Raw genomic sequence first — 17,953 nt, 5'->3', positions numbered from 1 at the left:
AGTACCTGGATGCGCACCTGAAGTGCTGTGATCTACAAGGCTACGGACCAAGTGCTGGAAAGTGGGATTAGGCTGGGTGGCTCATTTTCGGCCGGTGCGGACACGATGGGCCGAATGGCCTCCTTCTGTGCCGTAAATTTTCTATGATTCCATAATTCTATGATTTGCATTTGCTTGCTGATTGATCCAAACTTTGTATTTCCGGAATACTTCAGGCTGGGTTGAAGAAAGGGGTGTAGGTCACATATGATGGGCCGTGTCTTTAGCTATGGTAATAGTGACCTGAATGTTTTCACTTGGTAGATTACCCTGGAGTAAATTGCATAACTTACAGAGCACTTACTTGAAGAAAAGGGAAACATAGGAGTGTCGGCATTAAGAGATTGATGGTGTGTGTCCGCTCCCTATATTATTAGTGCAGAGGACTGAGGCCTAACACATGCTGGAGGTGCCCAATATGGGCAGAAAATACAAAGAGGGTTTGGAAGTCTGTACACAAAGCCTGCTGTAGAATCAATAGGCCCAAACTTGCATATAAATTAGGCAGGTTCCACATATTGGGCTTGATTTTAAAAGTTAAAAAACGGGTGGGGGGGGCACTGAAAATTGCCACCATTTTAGACCCGCCTCCAACCTGCCCATTTCCGGTTTTCGTGGGGGCGGGACGAGGGGCGGATGACCAACCCGCTCCCAGGAGGCTGGTCGGGCCTTGAAACTTTTCAAGGAGGCTTCAGGCCTCCATTTTTCACTATTTCCCGATTTCAACCCCGAGGGGCCGGGATTCCCGGGCCTTCTGATTTTCGCCTTGTGATAGGAGGCGAGAAGGCCCGAGACTAACAGGTAGGTGCCTAGAAAAGCACAGCTTCTGGGCCCGGAGGAGCAGGAGTGCTTCCCCCAGGCCCAACAAGCCTACCTGCACGGACCCCCCTCCCCCCACTGATCGTGGACTACCCCCGTGCCCCCCCCCCCCCGATCGCGAACCCCCGACCCTCCCCCTCTGACCCCCTGACCCCAATCCTCCCCCTCCAACCACGATCCCCCCCCGACCCCATCAACGATCGTGGACCCCCATGATGACCCCCGATCCCGGCATCTCCCCCTCCGTGACTGACCCCTTTTCCCATCCCCATGACTCGCAACTCCCGTGCCCACCAAAAAAATTGCTGGCCATTGAGGAAACTATATCCCACTTGCCCAGTTCCCCTCCCCACACCAGAAAATCGACTGTGATGCAACAGGCAGCCAGCAGCACTCTGCTGCTGTTGAAGCCTGATATTCTGTCCCTGGCACTTCCAAGGCATCATGAGCAATGCAACTAGAACACCAGAAAATTATGCAACTGAGCTGACCTCACGTCATCCAGTGAGGACTGCTCATTTGTAGCACCTGAGTAGCTCTGCCACCAATGGTACCTAAAGGTACGTGATGATAATTTTGATATTGATTTATTCAGTTGAGGGGAGAGGCATCATGTGCAGCTGATGCAATGAAATGTATCCAAACATTTACATTATTGTACTGTGTATTTGGAAACGAACAAAGATGTTTGCCAAACACCTCTTCATGAAGATCAGGTCCTTTTAAGAAGGTCAGATCTACAAAGTGAAATGTATAGATTGACCTCTTCTTCCTCCACTTCATGGGGGTAATTTTGACTTTGGGTAATAATGTAAAATGGACAATATTGATTCAGCCGCCCATTATACATCTCTCCCGATTTTCATTTCAATTACACTAGCACCCAAAGTCAGAATTATCCCCGGTGTGACTGTTATTAGATGCTCTGGTCTAATCTGATGCCACAAACTTTGTTCCCTAGCCACCGATTCCATCCCCCTCCCTGGCCACTGTCTGAGGCTTAACCAGTTCGCAATCTCGGCATCTCATTTGACCCCACGCTGAGCTTCTGACCCCATTTCCTCTCCATCACCAAGACCACCTGCTTCCGCCTCCATACTATCACCTATCTCCACCCCTGCCTCAGCTTATCTGCTACTGAAACAATCATCCATGCTTTTGTTATCTCAAGACTCAACTATTCCAATGCTCTCTTGGCCAGCCTCCCACCTTCCACCCTCTGTAAACTTAAGCTCATCCAAAACTCTGCTGCCTGTATCCTAACTCACACCAAGTCCCATTCACCCATCAACCCTGTGCTCACTGACCTACATTGATTCCTGGTCCAGAAATGCCTTGATTTTAAAATTCTTATCCTTGTGTTCAAATCCCTACATGGCCTCAACCTCCCTGTGTTTGTAACCTCCTCTGAATCTCTGCATTCCTCCAATTCTTGCCTCTTGCGCATCCTCGATTTTAATCACTCCACCATTGGTGGCCGTGCCTTCAGCTGCCTAGGCCCTAAGTTCTGGAATTCCCTCCCTAAACCTCTCCGCTTCTCTACTTCCCTCTTCTCCTTTAAAACGCTTCTTAAAAATCTACCTCTTTGACTAAACTTTTGGACGCCTGGCCTAATATGTCTTTACGTGGCTCGATGTCAAATTTTGTCTCATAACGCTTCTGTGAAGTACTTTGGGATGTTTCTATTCCATTAAAGGTGCTATATAAATGCAAGTTGTTCTTCAACCCAATCGAGCCGCAGCTGCATTTATTATTAGCCACTCTGTACAATGTAGCTGTGCAATGGGACATTGATGTTATTGCGGAGAGGGGAAGAGTAGCATGCTACTGATTATTGCTTGAGTGCCTTTAAGACCCAGTCCAAAGACATAGTCGATAGTGTCGCTACCTTAGTGACTAGCTTGATCCTGTTCTGTGTGTTTTGCCAACTCATTTTGCGGCATTAAGGGTTTTGTCAACAGATCAAGAAATAACAACAGTTGTAGAATTTCCTGACATCAGGTGAACACATGAAGCCAGAAAACCTAAAGACCAATGTCTGCCACTAACAAAACCTGCTAATTTTGTTTACTGACCTGTTACTATAATTTGCTAGCACACATTTGCTATCACAAACTCTGAATGATTATTTTAAAGCTAGATTTTAGAGTTTGGCAACATATTTCTAGTCAAGTGAATAATGAAGAGTGCCTCTGCAGTTGAGTCTCATAAAAACAGCTACTAGAACAAGAAATGTAGGCTCTCCTAATACGTTAGTGGGTAGATGCACATCCCAGTGTGTTACTGAGTAAATACAGACTAGGAAGGTCTCAGGTTGGATCCCTGGTCTGTGCTGAGTTATCCGATCTCAACTGGGTGGCAGTTGCGTTGTCACAGTTCACCTCAGTTCCCCTGCGCAAGTTAGAGTTCCTGCTCCAGATCACTGTCTAGGGACCCCTGCTGGAAAGTGCATGCATGTGGACATCAGGGGATGACAGGATCAGGCTCAAATGTGTTGGCCCCCACAGTTGAATACCCTGCTCATTGCTCAGGCACACACACGACAACAGGTCACTTGGGCTGGTACTGTAGGGCAGTCAATGCCCACAGAACCATATCCAAGCAACAGTCAGTGCTTTCAGGAGAAGAGAGGGGAATGTTGGAGGGGGGAGAAAAATGGAATTAAAATGAAGGAAAAGAAAACTGGTTTATAAACTACACCATGACAATTACTTCATGAGGATAGGACCACTGTGATCCACGGGATTCTCTGACCGTGGCGGAGGGTGCAGCTCTGATAAAAGGGGCAAGAGCTTAAAAATAAAGGAAGACAGTGAAATCAAACAGGAAGATAGAAATATACGGGGATGAATGAAAGCCCTAGATAGCTGCTAAACTGATATTTTTTCTGCTGCATTATATTGTTTCAGTGTATTGAAAAAGAATAAACTCAGAAAATCTCTTGTTTCTTCTGTCTCTTGTCACTTCAAGCTGCTAATCTGAATGAGGTGGAAAAAGGTCAGTCGCAGTCTGTTTCTCCCCTTTTCTCTTTCCCACGAGCAGTTAGACTTGGATCATTTTTTTCTTCTTCCTGTCACCTGCTTGTTCCTTGGAAATGAGGTGCATGATTTCCACCCCCATTCCCCCACTCCCCGACACTACTATAATTTTCCCTTCTTATTTTGAAAGCATTATGGCTAAGTAGGTGAGGGTATCAAGTCAACCTGCACTTGTCCCAAAACAAATCTTCAGCTAATTACCTTTGAAAGATGACTGGATCTCATCCTCATGATGTGGCCAAAAATCATCAGCCAGTTTAAAAACTGCTTCCCTCATGATACTAATTTATACAGAAACATAATTATCATAGAAGTACCACCAGCCCCTACTTAACTAGCTCTTTCTGACATGCTGTATATTGCATCAGTTGAATGGATGGAAATGATTCAATCATGATACATCTGCTGCATTGATCTGTGGTATTCATTGCTGAGGTAGCAAATTTCATTCCTTATGTCATAATGATAGGGAGTGGTGCTGCTTAATGGGGCCTGTGGGCGGCTCGATATGTGTCGTTTCCTGATCATTTAATGTAGATTATTACACCTCACCTCTGGCAAAACAAGCTGGAACCAAATAAGATAAATAATGCAATTAACAGACATCCACCAGAAACTAGACAGGAGTAGAATGTATAAAATATTAGCCATCCAGACCAAAATAAAGAACAAACAAGGTATATGACATAATTACAGCATCTGCGTTAGAAATGAAGTAGGAAGGCAACAAAAAGCACACATTTGTCTGGGGGTAAGCAGCTAAGATATACCTGATATCGTTAATGTCCATTATTATGGAGCCGAATCCAAATCAGTCAATAAATATCTTTGCAGTTTATGTGATATTACAGTATGGTGGAGATGAAGATCAGCATTAATCTAATCGAGAGCAGAGTTGGGGTTAATCCTTTGTATTACTCCTGAAAATAATGGTCTAGAGAGAGCATGTAGTTAATAGAACAATCTGTCCTCTCATACTGGTAGAATGATATCCTTGTTAGGGCCTATGCCCTCTACACCCACATATGGTTAATATGCGCTAACTCTACCCTCAGTTGGTCCACTTGTGGGTTAAACCAGTGCCTCTGGTGAGAGCTGCACTCCTTATGTTCAGCACATTGCCTGCCTTCAATACGATGCACTAAATAGGGTCGCACATAGGTCAGATTCTGTTTCAAAAGCAGTTTTCAGTAACTATATACAGATTCATTTTCGGTATGGGGTACCCTAAATGCCAAGCATTTAGGAATCGTTTAAATAAAATGTTTTTTTGTATATGGTTCCAATTATAATTACTATTTAATGCCAGAGGCTACCTATTGGAATAGTCTTTTTACATTGAGTGATGCTGAATGGACACTGCAGTAGTCTGCTCCTGATGGATAATCTTCACCTGCACGACTTGCTGTTGTTTTCCTTAGTTGCATGCAGCGACGTTTCCCCACAGGCAGAAAAGTTGCTCTTGAGATAAACGTTCGGTGTCATTTTTCCTGACTCTGCAATTCTTTTCTCCAGCTCTTTTTTTGTTTTATCAATTTAGATTTTTTGAGTAATGTTTTTGTGCTAATCAAGGGTAAGGGCTGTCAGTGCTTGGAAATGGAGTCTAGAATCAGCATCAGAAGACTGTCAGGTCAAATATAGCATGTATCCTATACAAACTAAACCTTCCCCAGCCCTTCCATAAAAGATGCCTTAACCCCAGCCTCAGAAGAACATCGTCTGCTGCACCAGAGTGAACTTTTCTACTTCTCACTCTGGGCATATCCTCTGTTGAGTTGACAATTGTAAACAATTTTACAACACCAAGTTATAGACCAGCAATTTTATTTTAAATTCACAAGCTTTCGGAGGCTTCTTCCTTCCTCAGGTTCCAACAACATTCACCTGAGGAAGGAGGAAGCCTCCGAAAGCTTGTGAATTTAAAATAAAATTGCTGGACTATAACTTGGTGTTGTAAAATTGTTTACAATTGTCAACCGCAGTCCATCACCGGCATCTCCACATCTGTTGAGTTGGACTGCTGAACTATGTGCAGTTTGGGAAGTGGGTGAGGATGGTCTAACTCATTTCACTTAGGACCCGTCTAATCGACAGAGAGAGGAGCCAATACATGCTTATCTGCATGATATGAGCGGTCTTGTTCCATTAACTCAACAGCTAATAAAAAATGATTGTCGGATAATGGGACACAAAAGGCATTGGCCCCGAATTTAGAATGATGTAGCAGGTGCGTTGGGGGCGGGGGTGGGGGGGGGGGGTTCTAAAATCAGGGAAATCCCAAGCGGGTTCAGAACCCGGCTCCAACCTGCAGATTTCCAGGTTCCCCACTGAGTGCGCGCGCACCTCCCGAATGTAGAAGTCCCACCGGCAATTAAAGCCGGCGGGATGATACTTAAGAGAGTTATTTAGATACTTGAAGTACTTAATTTTGTCCACATTAAGGCAAGGGTCCGATTTTCAAACATCCTCAACTTGTTTCTCGTGCTGTGGGAAACACTCCATGTTCTACCAGACGTGTTTCAGCCGGCAGCCAGTTGGACATTCAAAATTTGACAGATGGGGATAAAAGGTGAGTTATTGCAGCAGGGCACTCGGTTCTTTCATACAAACTTTTGGCTGGGAGATCTTTGAGTTTTCACTGAATATGCTTAGTTTCCCCTCAGAATTCTTCTGTTCACATATATTTACCAACTTTTTGGACCCCCTCAACTGACACCATCAGCATGGCTGCATTCACCACTACTTGCGAGGACGAGCAACATCACCAGCCTCGTCAGACACAGCATGCACTTCCGCTACTTGCACCTGCACAAAAGCACAGAGGGCAACAACAGAGAGAGCGACGTCGCAGGAGGCACTACCCTCGCCACAGGGTCAACAGACTGAGGCTCAGCTTCCTGGACCTCTCTGAGAAGCAGTGCATATGGAGACTCAGAGTCAGTTGCCAGGTGGTCGCAGACATCTGCAGCCTCCTTCATGCCGAGTTGCTCCTGGAAGGGCCGAGCGGCATCTCATTACCCGTCGCAGTTAAAGTCACCACTGCCCTCAACTTCTTCGCCTCAGGATCATTCCAGGGTGTCACCAGGGACCTCGCCGGGGTCTCTCAGTCGTCTGCACACAAGTGCATAAGGCAGGTCACCAACGGCTTGTTTCCCAAAGCCTCGCAGTATGTCAACTTCCCCATGGACAATCTCAGCCAGACGGAGAGGGCAGTGGGATTCCACTCTGTGGCTGGCTTCCCACAGGTGCAGGGTGCAATCGATTGCACCCATATAGCAATCCGAGCACCTCCACACGAGCCAGGACTGTTCATCAACAGAAAGGGGTATCACTCCATCAACGCTCAGCTCGTTTGTGACCACCGCAAAAGATTCCTTCACGTGTGCGCCAGATTCCCTGGCAGCTGCCACGATTCCTTCATTCGGAGGGAATCCAACATCCTGCCCCTCTTCCATGAACTGAACACCCTTAGGGGCTGGTTCCTCGGGGACAAGGGATACCTCCTGCACATGTGGCTCATGACACCTCTGAGGAATCCCATCACCGAGCATCAGCATCAATATAATGACAGCCACATTGCCACCAGTTCTACAATTGAGCATGCTGTACGGCTGCTTAAGATGCAATTTAGATGCTTTGATCGTTCTGGGGGAGTGCTTCAATACACACCAGTCAGAGTGGGACGCATTATAGTAGTGTGTTGTGTCCTGCACAACATGGCACAACAGAGAGGGGTGCCACTTGAGGAGGCCCCATCCACATCTGCCATCCACATTGAGGATGAGGAGGAGGAGGAGGAACCCAGAGACAGAGCAGCAGCTAACTTGGCTGCTCATGAGGCCAGGGAGTCACTGATATGTGAACGGTTCTCCTAACATCAGAAAGTGTGAAGAGTCCAGTCCTCAGACCACCTGGAAAGAGCAGCGCCAACTCAGCTCCCCCCTCCATGCACAAAACAGTCCTGCAATTACACATGTACCCACTGTAAAATGACCCAATGGGTGGCATCAAGTGTTGCTGTTCATGGTGATGCTTATGAAAGGGCCCTATCATAAAAGCCAGTCAAGAATGGGCAAGACATGGCAGTAGTGGTGAGAGTGATAACATTTAATGTCACTTTAACCAAAACCAAATATAAATGAAAAATATGACCATCTGTCAGACACCCTTGTGCATACCCTTCATGATCATAAAACCTTCGCCTTTCTCTTCCTACCACTTCCACGTGGTGCATCTCCTGTGGCTGCAGCAGAGATAGTGGCAGGTTGCTAATGATCATGCCCTAACTGCTTAGATGCTTTCGGCCTACACCCTCTGGGTTTTGGAGCCCATAATGGCCCCTCCAAAGACTGCTCCACCTGCACCTGTGCAGGGGCAGACTCGGCCACCTGGAGAGGAGGCAGCATTGCGGGTGCTGGTTGAGAGGTGGGCAAGGGGTGAGACGTGGGAGCGCATTGAGTGGCGTCTCCACTTCCATGTCCCCTTTCACCATCATCCCTCTCCAGGACCAGGCCCACATCACTCCTACCACCCTGCTGGAGAACAGTTTGAAGGACATGTATGAAGCCTTGGAAGCCAGTTGTAAAGTATCTGCCTGCCTGTTTAGAGTGGCAGAATGTTGATCACCCTGAATCCGAAAGACTGTTGTTAGGATCTGAATGGACTCATTTTTGAGCCGTGCTTGAAGCTCAACGGAAGCTAGCCTTCTCTCCATCGCAGACATTCCCGCATTTACCTGCAACACTATCTCAGACACTTGCTCACATCCCTGTGACAGCATTTCAGAGATTCCCTCCCGTACCTGTGCCACCCTTCAGGAGTTGGACTCCTCCATCCTCTGCGCTATTGTGGAGAGTGCACCTGGCACCTGTTCCAGTACTTCACAAATGTGCTACTGTCCCTCGATCATTCTCCCTTTAAATGATGGCCCCCAGAGTTCAGCATCTGCGTTCAGCTGAGCAAAGCCTGGAGAGGAGTGCTCCCACCGATGTGGACACTCCACAGCTGCCCCTCTCACCAGTGTCTGCTCCTGGTCACTTATGTGTGGTGACTCACCAAGTGCCAACCCAACTAACTCACTACTAGGACCCACCGAGGTACGAGTATTTGCGTTGGTGGATGGCTCGCTATGTTGTGACGGTGCACCCTCAGATGCCGGCAGGTCCTCTGAGGAATCGCCCTCTGCCATCATGCGGTCGTTGAAGGGCCTGTAAGAGAACAGAAGGCAATATTAAGCATCATCACAGATGTGTCATGTTGCGATGAGCGTACTGAGGTTTTCAACATGGCAATCATTGTTAACATCAATTCGTATTGTGTGTGATGAATGTTAAAGTTGTGTCACCAGACGTTTGTGGATTGTCAGTCTCACCGTCTCTGACAGACAGGCACTCGAGGGTGCGGCTGATCTCCAGCACCTCCAGCTCCGCGTCTGTGAGGACCACTACTAGTTGTGGCCCCCTCTCTTGTTCTCACCCTCTTGCGTGCATTTTGTGCTCTCTTCTCCTGGAAGGGGACAAAGAACAGACATGTGAGTGAGTGAGTGATGGTGAAGTGGCCAACCAATGAATGCATTGCTTTGGGTGAGGCTGACCATGAAAGAGATGCATCAGAGGGTGAGTATGAGACACAGCCATCACATTGGATGAGGATTGGGGTGAGTGGTAGTGGTGGGGTCACAAATGGGGAGGTGAGGAAGTGCAGGTAAGTTGAGGATTTGCCTTAATTGGGTGTGAGGAGTGATGTGATGGTGTAGTCTTGGCAGGGCAGAATGAGTTGGGGGGGAGGTGGTGGTGTGGGGGCGGTGATGTGGAAGACAGAATGCAGGAGAATCAATAAGTGTACTCACTTTTGCTGACCTAGTTAGGTGATTGAAACGCTTCCTGCACTGGATCCAGGTCCGGGAGATGTTGCTGCTGCTGGTGACCTTGTCTGCCACCTCGAGCCAGGCCTTCTTGGTGACAGGGGCAGGGCACTTCCTCCCGTCCGCAGGATAAAAGACTTCCCTCCTCCTCCTCACCCCGTCCAGTAGCTGCTGCGGTGAGGCATCGTTGCACCTTGGAGCAGTCTTGCTCAATGCTGCTCCATTGTGATTTCTGGGTCTTTACTCCAGCAAAAGCCTTTGGATCGATAGCCCTTTAAATAGAGCTGACAGCCTGTGATGCAGGTGCACAGCTTTCAGACAGCAAACCCGGAAACCACGTTAAGTGGCACCAACTCACTTGCGATCGCGTGCGAAATGGACATATTTGATTAGTCGGGTTACCCACGCGCCCATTCCCTCCCTCCCCCACTGCCATCCTGCCTCCATTCTAAAATCGGGGTCATTGTGTGAGACTACAGGGCACCACCCTTGATTGCGGAATGGAAAATCTGCTTCTAATGTCGGTGCCAACATCAAAACTCTTCATTTGTATTGGCAACAGCAAGTGAAATAATCATGGTGGATTCAGTATTAACGCTAGTGTACTGAGGCAGTGACTACAGGCTTCAGGGGGAAATTCTTCCTGTGGATAACATTACTTAAAATTGAGTACAAAATGGGATTTCCAATTTTACACACACATTGACTTTCTTACCAAAATTATCATCAAGAGGAATTTCATCCCTTTGCCTTCCGCACTTACAGAATTTAATAATGTTGCATTAGCGGTGCAGAAAACAAGTAAAACATTCCCGCTCCTTGTAGCTGTAATACTGACTGAGGTCATTTTTTCTTAAAATCACACATAGAAAAAAGACCACTTTAAATTGCGTGTCAGTGATGTACTAAATATATCTTACTGGTTAGATGAAAAATGCATCAATTTGCATTATCCACAAACCATTAGTATGTGTAGGTAAGGAGTAGAGATTCTTCGAGTGCCAGTGTTTCATCTGTGAATTATTTCCCACCTCTCACTAGTAAGATTAAGAGTGTGCTCTGTGCAGATGTTGGATCACAGTACTTGGGTGATGGTAGAAATGTGTGCAGCAACCTACGAGTGTCTCTCACAGGAATAAGTCTCCTTTGAAATCTCAAAGAAAGATCAGGACCCTAAAAATCTGTGAACCAGCGATCTCGGGAATTACGCCGGGATCATGCCCCACTAGTGTTTGCGGGGTCAGGGAGAGGTCACCTAATTTACATAACCTGACAGTTGCCTGCACCACTGGAAATGGGTCTAAGGCCTTGTGCAGCAGGCTGCAGATTGTGATGTAGGGGCCCTGGCCCTGGGCCAGGAGGGATGGAGGTGTTGGGCTGCTGCTTCTTAAAAACTTCTTGATGGTGCCCCAGTGCCCCCTTAGGAAGAGGGCTGTTCTAAAAAAAAATTAAAAATTATTCCAGGCCTGTAGCTCTAGTTGTAACCCATGGAGGTGGCTGATATGCCTGTTCTCACCATGTATACACTAGACCCCATTTGAGTCCTGATGTCACGGGAATGCCACCGGCCTTATACAGGACAGGTGTAGTAGGCTCCACCCTTACATGGCCCATAGGAACTCCAATTTTAGGCCAGGACCTGGCATATCCATGTCCCGGCCTAGTTTGTGGCCCTTCCCACACACTCTTGCAGGAGTTACGGTGGATGTGCACTGGAACAACTAAAGATTTTTGGCCTCCAACTGTTTTTTGTGCTCATCAAGGTGAAGGCTATCAGTTCCAGTGAATGCTATATTTTTTCCCACCATCTAAATCCAGGATCTGTTTCAAGTACTCCCAGGTTAGATTTAACATGGCCAGATGCAGAGTGAAGGTCCCTCTAATCTGCCTCAACAACATGCCTTAACACCAACTTCAGAAAAGCACCCGCTACTGTGCTAATATATCAGTGCCAGTCCCACAGAGGCATCCATATGTCTTCTCCGATTGAGACTGACAATTTAGCGCAATTACTGCCAAATTATGGCAAGTATTGTAATGTTAACTATTGTCCACTAAAGGTTACGTTCACAAATTCATCTCACTTTGGACTCTTAGAGTAATAGAAAAGAGACTTATTCTACCAGTCTAGGTTAGATGGGATCACTAGCCCCAAAGGTGAATTGACAATGTTCTCACCCACTGCACCACCTGGTTGCCAAAATTGAATACATCTTTGTATTATGTTCTAGCCATAACGTGCATTTTAAATTTATCCCCAAACTTCAGACTGCGTATGAGTGAGGAAGATTTGGGGACTTCTCAGTCTGTTGCCGTGTATCAGCAAGTTAGTCACCTGTAAAGAGGAATGTTTAAGAATGGCATGAATGGAATAATCAATTCCTTTACCTGTGACCTTCAAAGATCATCTAGTCATGACTTGAGTGAACAAAATATAGATGTAACATGCGACATTGAATAAGGTGCTCTTCGATACGTTAGGCATTCGATTCAGTGGCAGAAGCGCATAGTCGGTGTGTAAAGAATGGCAAAGAGTATGAGGAGAGCTGAATGACTCTGTGTGTGTGTGTGTGTGTGTGTGTGTGTGTGTGTGTTAATATAACTGAGCTTCATGGTAAATTCATCTGTTTACAGTGAAAATCTAGAAGATGGCGTAAACACTGAAAAGAAAATTCTAAAATATAGTTTCCCATTGTTGAATATTGGATTTATCAGCCATTCACTTTTAAAGAAGCAAAGAAATTAGTATACAGTCGAGAAGAACCGTAGTTAGTAGCCCAAGTCTGCTTTGTGCCTCAGTCCCATCAATCGGGAGCACAGGTGCTTTCTGGTTTTAGTACAGTCCATGGTTTTTCACATGATTGAATAGCACAGTGCTTTCAGGAATCACCTAGAGAAGATCAACAAAGAAAAACATTCACTATTTTGCTCTGCATAATGAAACCATTCATCATTTTAACTCCATCAGCAGCTTTTAAGAAAGATGGATAATGTCTCAGCCTTTCTCCGCTTATGATTTAGAGCTCATAGTTTCCAAACAATAATTTAGATCTCTCTTCCATTACTTTATCGTTTAGTTCAAGTCTCATTGCAGCAGCGGGGGATAAACCTGTAGCCTTCTCTCATTCTGTCATAGGTGAGCTATGTGAAGAGAAACTCGACTTCTGTGCCCCGGAGCTGAACGCCTGCCAGCACGACTCCAAATGTATCATGACTGTCAAGGGATTCAAGTACGTGGAAAGATCATTTGCTGGATGACTAATCTGTCTTTTTTGGTCGCCATGTAATTCTTCTGTTAACTCTAGCATAAATGAAAGATGTAGAAATTGTACAAGGACATACTTGACTACGAGAGAGAGAGAGACACCTTGGGGTGGAAATTGGTCATGGTCCATTTTCGTTGGCAGGCCACTGAAGAATCCTGAGCGAAGCAGGCCCTGATCCTGCTCTGTTCATCGCCAACCAATGTAGGCATAGGGACATAAAACAGGCCCCTTTTTTACATTTATAAGGGGTCTAATACCTGTTTTAAGCGGCCATTGGAGATGTCTCAAAAAATTGCCCTGATGAATCTAGCAGTGGCTCGAACGTACACACAAATTGGGCGCAGGCCGTCCCATGCTAAATTTGTCACCTTTGCACTATATTTTATGCCCGGAAAATGGGCTTAGCGCATATCAATTTCTATCCCCTAGAATTCCTGCTCATTTCAAATACTTGTGACTAATTCATGGAACCTTACTGTATTTTGTTGGCTTTTATAATTTACATTTATTGAAATAATATGCAGCATTCTGAGATGTATGGACTTTTTAAACCCATCGTCGTAAGTTATTGCTGTGTGCCCAGGAAATTTCTGCCCACGCATATTATGCATCCAACATGCACTGCATGAAAGAAAACCATGTACGTTTACTTTTATGAGGGGCAAGCAGTGGCACTAATAATAAAAATAACAGTAAAAGTGGAGCGCCACAGGTAGCTCAGTTGGTAACTGCACAACATAGAGTGAAACCGACCCATAAAGACCAGGAAGGTCCTGTATTCGGATCCCTCATCTGTGGATAGTTAGCTGATCTCTCCAGAAGCAGCAGTCATAAGTTACATAGTTGACTTTATTGTTCCTGGGGATGGGAGAGGAAAATAAGCCAGGGCTGATTATTATGCAATGACCCCTACCGGAAAGTGCACCTCCATGAACAGATAAGGACAGGATGGGGTTCAGCTATGAGGCCCTCTGTAAATTATTTAGCCTACTGACAATATATAGATTTACACATGTGGGCAGCTGGTACCTGCGGAATATATCATTCAGTATGTTCAAGAGAGGAGGGGAGAATATTGGATTAAGAGATATACATATAAATATTTCTCAAAACATAAAAAATGGAACTCTGTGTGAAAGGTACAAGTTTTTTGAAGCATTGTTCACACTTTTGATAAGGGATGGATCTCACTCTAAGAAACCCCAGCATTTGTGCCTAATTTTGCTGAGGTTGAGAAGTGTGTTATGATTAAATAAGTTGCATATCTTACCCACCATGCTAGTGATTATAGAAAACAAGAGTTGCATGTTGCAATTTGGACACCATCCAGCTCTAAGCAGGTGCTGCTGTAGTGCTTCCTTTCTGCCTGCAGGTACATAATAACTCCTGCTCGCCTACACATGTAGTCCTGTTGTGTCACTGTACACACTCTGCACACTGCCAGCAGCATCACGTGTGTTCCCACAGCTGTCTGGGCCAGTCTGTATTCACAGCAGACACTGCTAGCCTTCCAATGAAGGGAAATTTCAGCAAGAACTTATCGATTTCATGATGATATTCAATGAACAAAGTGTTTATCACTTTTTAATGGGATGCCAGAGCCTGAAGGCACAAGAGTTCAACAAAGCCTCAATCCTAATTTAAAAGATAAATAATACTTTCCCTCAAATTGATTGCTTTGGAAGATTGGCCCTTTTGCTTATTGGGGTTTGATGTATCCATTCCTTCCATTGTGACTCTTAACAAATGGCTTTGGCAGCTTTGAGTGCTGTAAGTCACATTTCCTATAATCTGGAGACACTTGGAATGCAACCAAAATCTCTCAGACACCACAGCAATAGAATTAGAACAGAGACACATCATTTGCAAAGAAAATATGATTTTAAAGTGCTTCACTGATGGGTGTTTTATCTGACTTTTGGAGATTATGTTCTGTTTTACAGATGTGAGTGCACACCTGGATACATTGGTGAACACTGTGACATTGACTATGATGACTGCCAGGAGAACAAGTGTAAAAACAGCGCACCGTGTATCGATGCAGTGAACGGATATACCTGCATCTGCCCAGAAGGCTACAGGTAGGACTGGATGGGGGAGACACTGGGCAAATAAAGGATTCTGCCAAAGCAAGCAGCACATGGCACTCTAAGGCACAAACTGACCTGTGAATTGCTGTCAGTGTTGTTTCTCATAACCTAGTTTCATTTGCGACAGCAAACAATCTCAGCTTTTGCACATATTTTCAGAATGGAAGTAAAGTGAATGGCTGACTTATTTATATCAGCTGTCGCACTGAAAGCAGTACTGTGTGACTGTAGTGACAAGAAGTTTACCACAGGGTTGCTGTCTGTGTCAGTTTGTCAAAGCTGGAATCAGAAAATAGCCACCGTCTTCCAATTGTTAGTATTAGTCAGTATTATAACAATCCTCCATGCAAGGTACAGTGAACATCTCAGCAAATCACTTGGCAATAATTTAATATCAGAATGTTCAGAAGAACTATAATATTTCCTGTGTTTTGCACATGGTATATGGAGGAATATGGTCACTCTCTTAACTTGTCTCTACCATCTTCACATTGCTGCTTCTCGCCTGGAATGTCTGCGAGGGTTCTCCCACTCGACCGCCATAACTTCAGCAAAAGATTGGTGTGAACCCTAGATAGACCCATAAACTCAGGGGCCCTCAGTGGCTCCTTTCCCATTCCCTTCTCCAATCATTCATACTTTCCCCACCTCCTCGGTCTGATTGCATCCCCGACACTTCCATCTTCCCCCTGCCCGTTCCCTTTCATAGCACCCCCTCACACCCATCGCTACCCCACTTCTTTCCCTTTGAACTGCCCATTCAACCATTGTATCTTCCATCACTTTCCCCACAAAGAATCATAGAGACTTTGCTTTCAAAATTCAACTTGCTTTAAAAAGAAATAAAATTACAATGAGTTTGGAAAAACTGCCTGTCTGCCCTTTTAGATGTTAGAAATTAGAATCTCTGTCTCACAGGTGTAAGCCATTAGCATTGACCTTTTCTAACTGTTTGGTGGAGCTAAGCAGTCGGGTTCAAAGTTCAACTGCCTTTTTTTTGAAAGTTGAAGTAACATTAAAGGAAGAGAAATGCACACACTCCCTCTCCTTTAATTTAACACACTTTTTAAAAGTTTATTGAACAAAAAATAAAAGCAACAGCAAGTGTGCAATTAGAACAATGTTGTGTTCTCTCATGCACACACACACATGTCTAATAAAATAAAACCATTCAATATACGTTTTAGCTCAGTAGTGAAATTTGTCTCCTCGGTCATTCAAAATGATTAAAAGCTGCTTTGTCTAAAGTACTAGAACCCTAAAGAAAAATATCCCATCAGCTGACTGAACAGTACTGGTGCATCCTGAGAAATGTGGTGCACTGCACATGCTCAAACTGCACAATCCAAATTCAGCTCTGAGCAAAAATTCACGTCCAGGCCCAAGCTTTTGGAATGTGCTGATGCTTTCAAATAAAAACTTTAATGAATTCATTAAAACAGACAAATGACAATCCAATGTTATACATCTAACAAATGTTATTGAAAAATATGCTTTTATATTTTTTGGATATTAGAAATTTGAGTTACTGAGGCAGATGAAAAAAGAAATTATAAAGCTTTTTGAGCGATTTATGGGAATGCAATGGGCAGACTGTAGAGTCTCTGGTAATATATTCTAACCATCAAATAGCAGCTATTGTGTGTCACACAATGTGACACCTTAAACATTGAAAATTCCACATATTGAATTTAATATATAATAGATTGGGAGAATCAATTCATAATTTGTTAACAGGTGAGCTAGATATTTCCTCAGTATTTTCAATTGATTACATAGGACTGAGTATAATGTCAAATAATCTGCTCTAGGGCTCTATTATTTTGGTGGGTACTTATTATTGAAATATTTGGTTACTTAATCTACATCAGATTGGTGGATAAATGTGACATCCAGTGTAACAATAAATCATACAGAGGGTTCCAGGTTTATTCCACGGTTTGTGCATGTTAGTTGACCTAGACAGAGCCCCTAATTCTGGAACTGTACTCCAGCAAGGAGTCAACGGGGTGTCTCACAATGCAATCTTTGGGATCGATGTTAACCCCCTCCACTACCCCCCCCCCCGCCCCGCCCCGCCCCAAGACGGGTGGGAGAGAGTCAGGGGTTTAATAATTAAAAATCACGAAACGCGACCCCAGCCCGCTGCGTACACGACTGACGCCATTTTTATGGCAGTGGGTTGCGAGGCGTGCCTGTGTCCCGTCTTGGAGAGGCAGGGCACCTCATTATAATATTTAAATCAGGCTCCCACACTGCAATTGGGAGCCTGATTTAAATTTAATGGTTGCCGGCCTGGGGAACCCGACAACGAAATGGAGATGAGAACAGCTCGCTGCAGAAGGTAAGTGCGTTTTAGAGCATTCCTTGTGAGCCCGGAGGAGCAGGAGTGCTCCCCCTGGTCCCTCAAGCAAATCTTCTGACGATCGCAGTCTCTCCCCGCTGCCACGATCGGCCAACGCCGACCTCCCCAGCCCACAACACCAAGCTCAAGCCGTCTGCCCCACGATCGGCCTATCCCTCCCCCCCACCCCCCCACCCCCCCCGGCCCACAACATCGAGCTCAAACCGCCTGTCGGCTGACCCCGCCCCCCCACCCAAGCTTTGATCTTTCCCTTTCTCCCGATTGCCGGGCTCCGACCCCTCCACCAAGTCCCGATCTTTCCAGATTGCCAGGGATCGACCCCAACGGTCCCTAACTGCAGCCTTCTGCCGCTGGTTTCCTGTCCGGCAGCGACCGGTCTGTCAATCTGGCTGGCTGCCAGGTGGGAAACGGATTTAAAAAAAGAAAATGAGGTCCTGCCTTAACATTCAGCAGGACCTCCGGGTTCCCCCCGC

At 45.5% G+C, this 17,953-nt stretch overlaps 1 protein-coding gene across 2 annotated transcripts in view; it reads left to right on the top strand.

Moving 5' to 3' along the window:
• The window catches only part of slit2 (slit homolog 2 (Drosophila)), a 433,881-nt gene that overhangs the window by 380,939 nt on the left and 34,989 nt on the right, over positions 1-17,953 (top strand). For both annotated transcript variants that reach the window (XM_067989278.1, XM_067989268.1), the window contains 2 exons: positions 12,896-12,989; positions 14,969-15,106. In XM_067989278.1, the coding sequence (XP_067845379.1) occupies positions 12,896-12,989; positions 14,969-15,106 (232 nt within the window). The remainder of the gene's footprint in view (positions 1-12,895; positions 12,990-14,968; positions 15,107-17,953) is intronic.

This window comes from Heptranchias perlo, chromosome 1, assembly GCF_035084215.1.
Source record: "Heptranchias perlo isolate sHepPer1 chromosome 1, sHepPer1.hap1, whole genome shotgun sequence".
NCBI lineage: Eukaryota > Metazoa > Chordata > Chondrichthyes > Hexanchiformes > Hexanchidae > Heptranchias > Heptranchias perlo.
The sequence above is the reverse complement of the archived record's forward strand: the minus strand, read 5'-3'. Positions and strand labels throughout refer to the sequence as shown.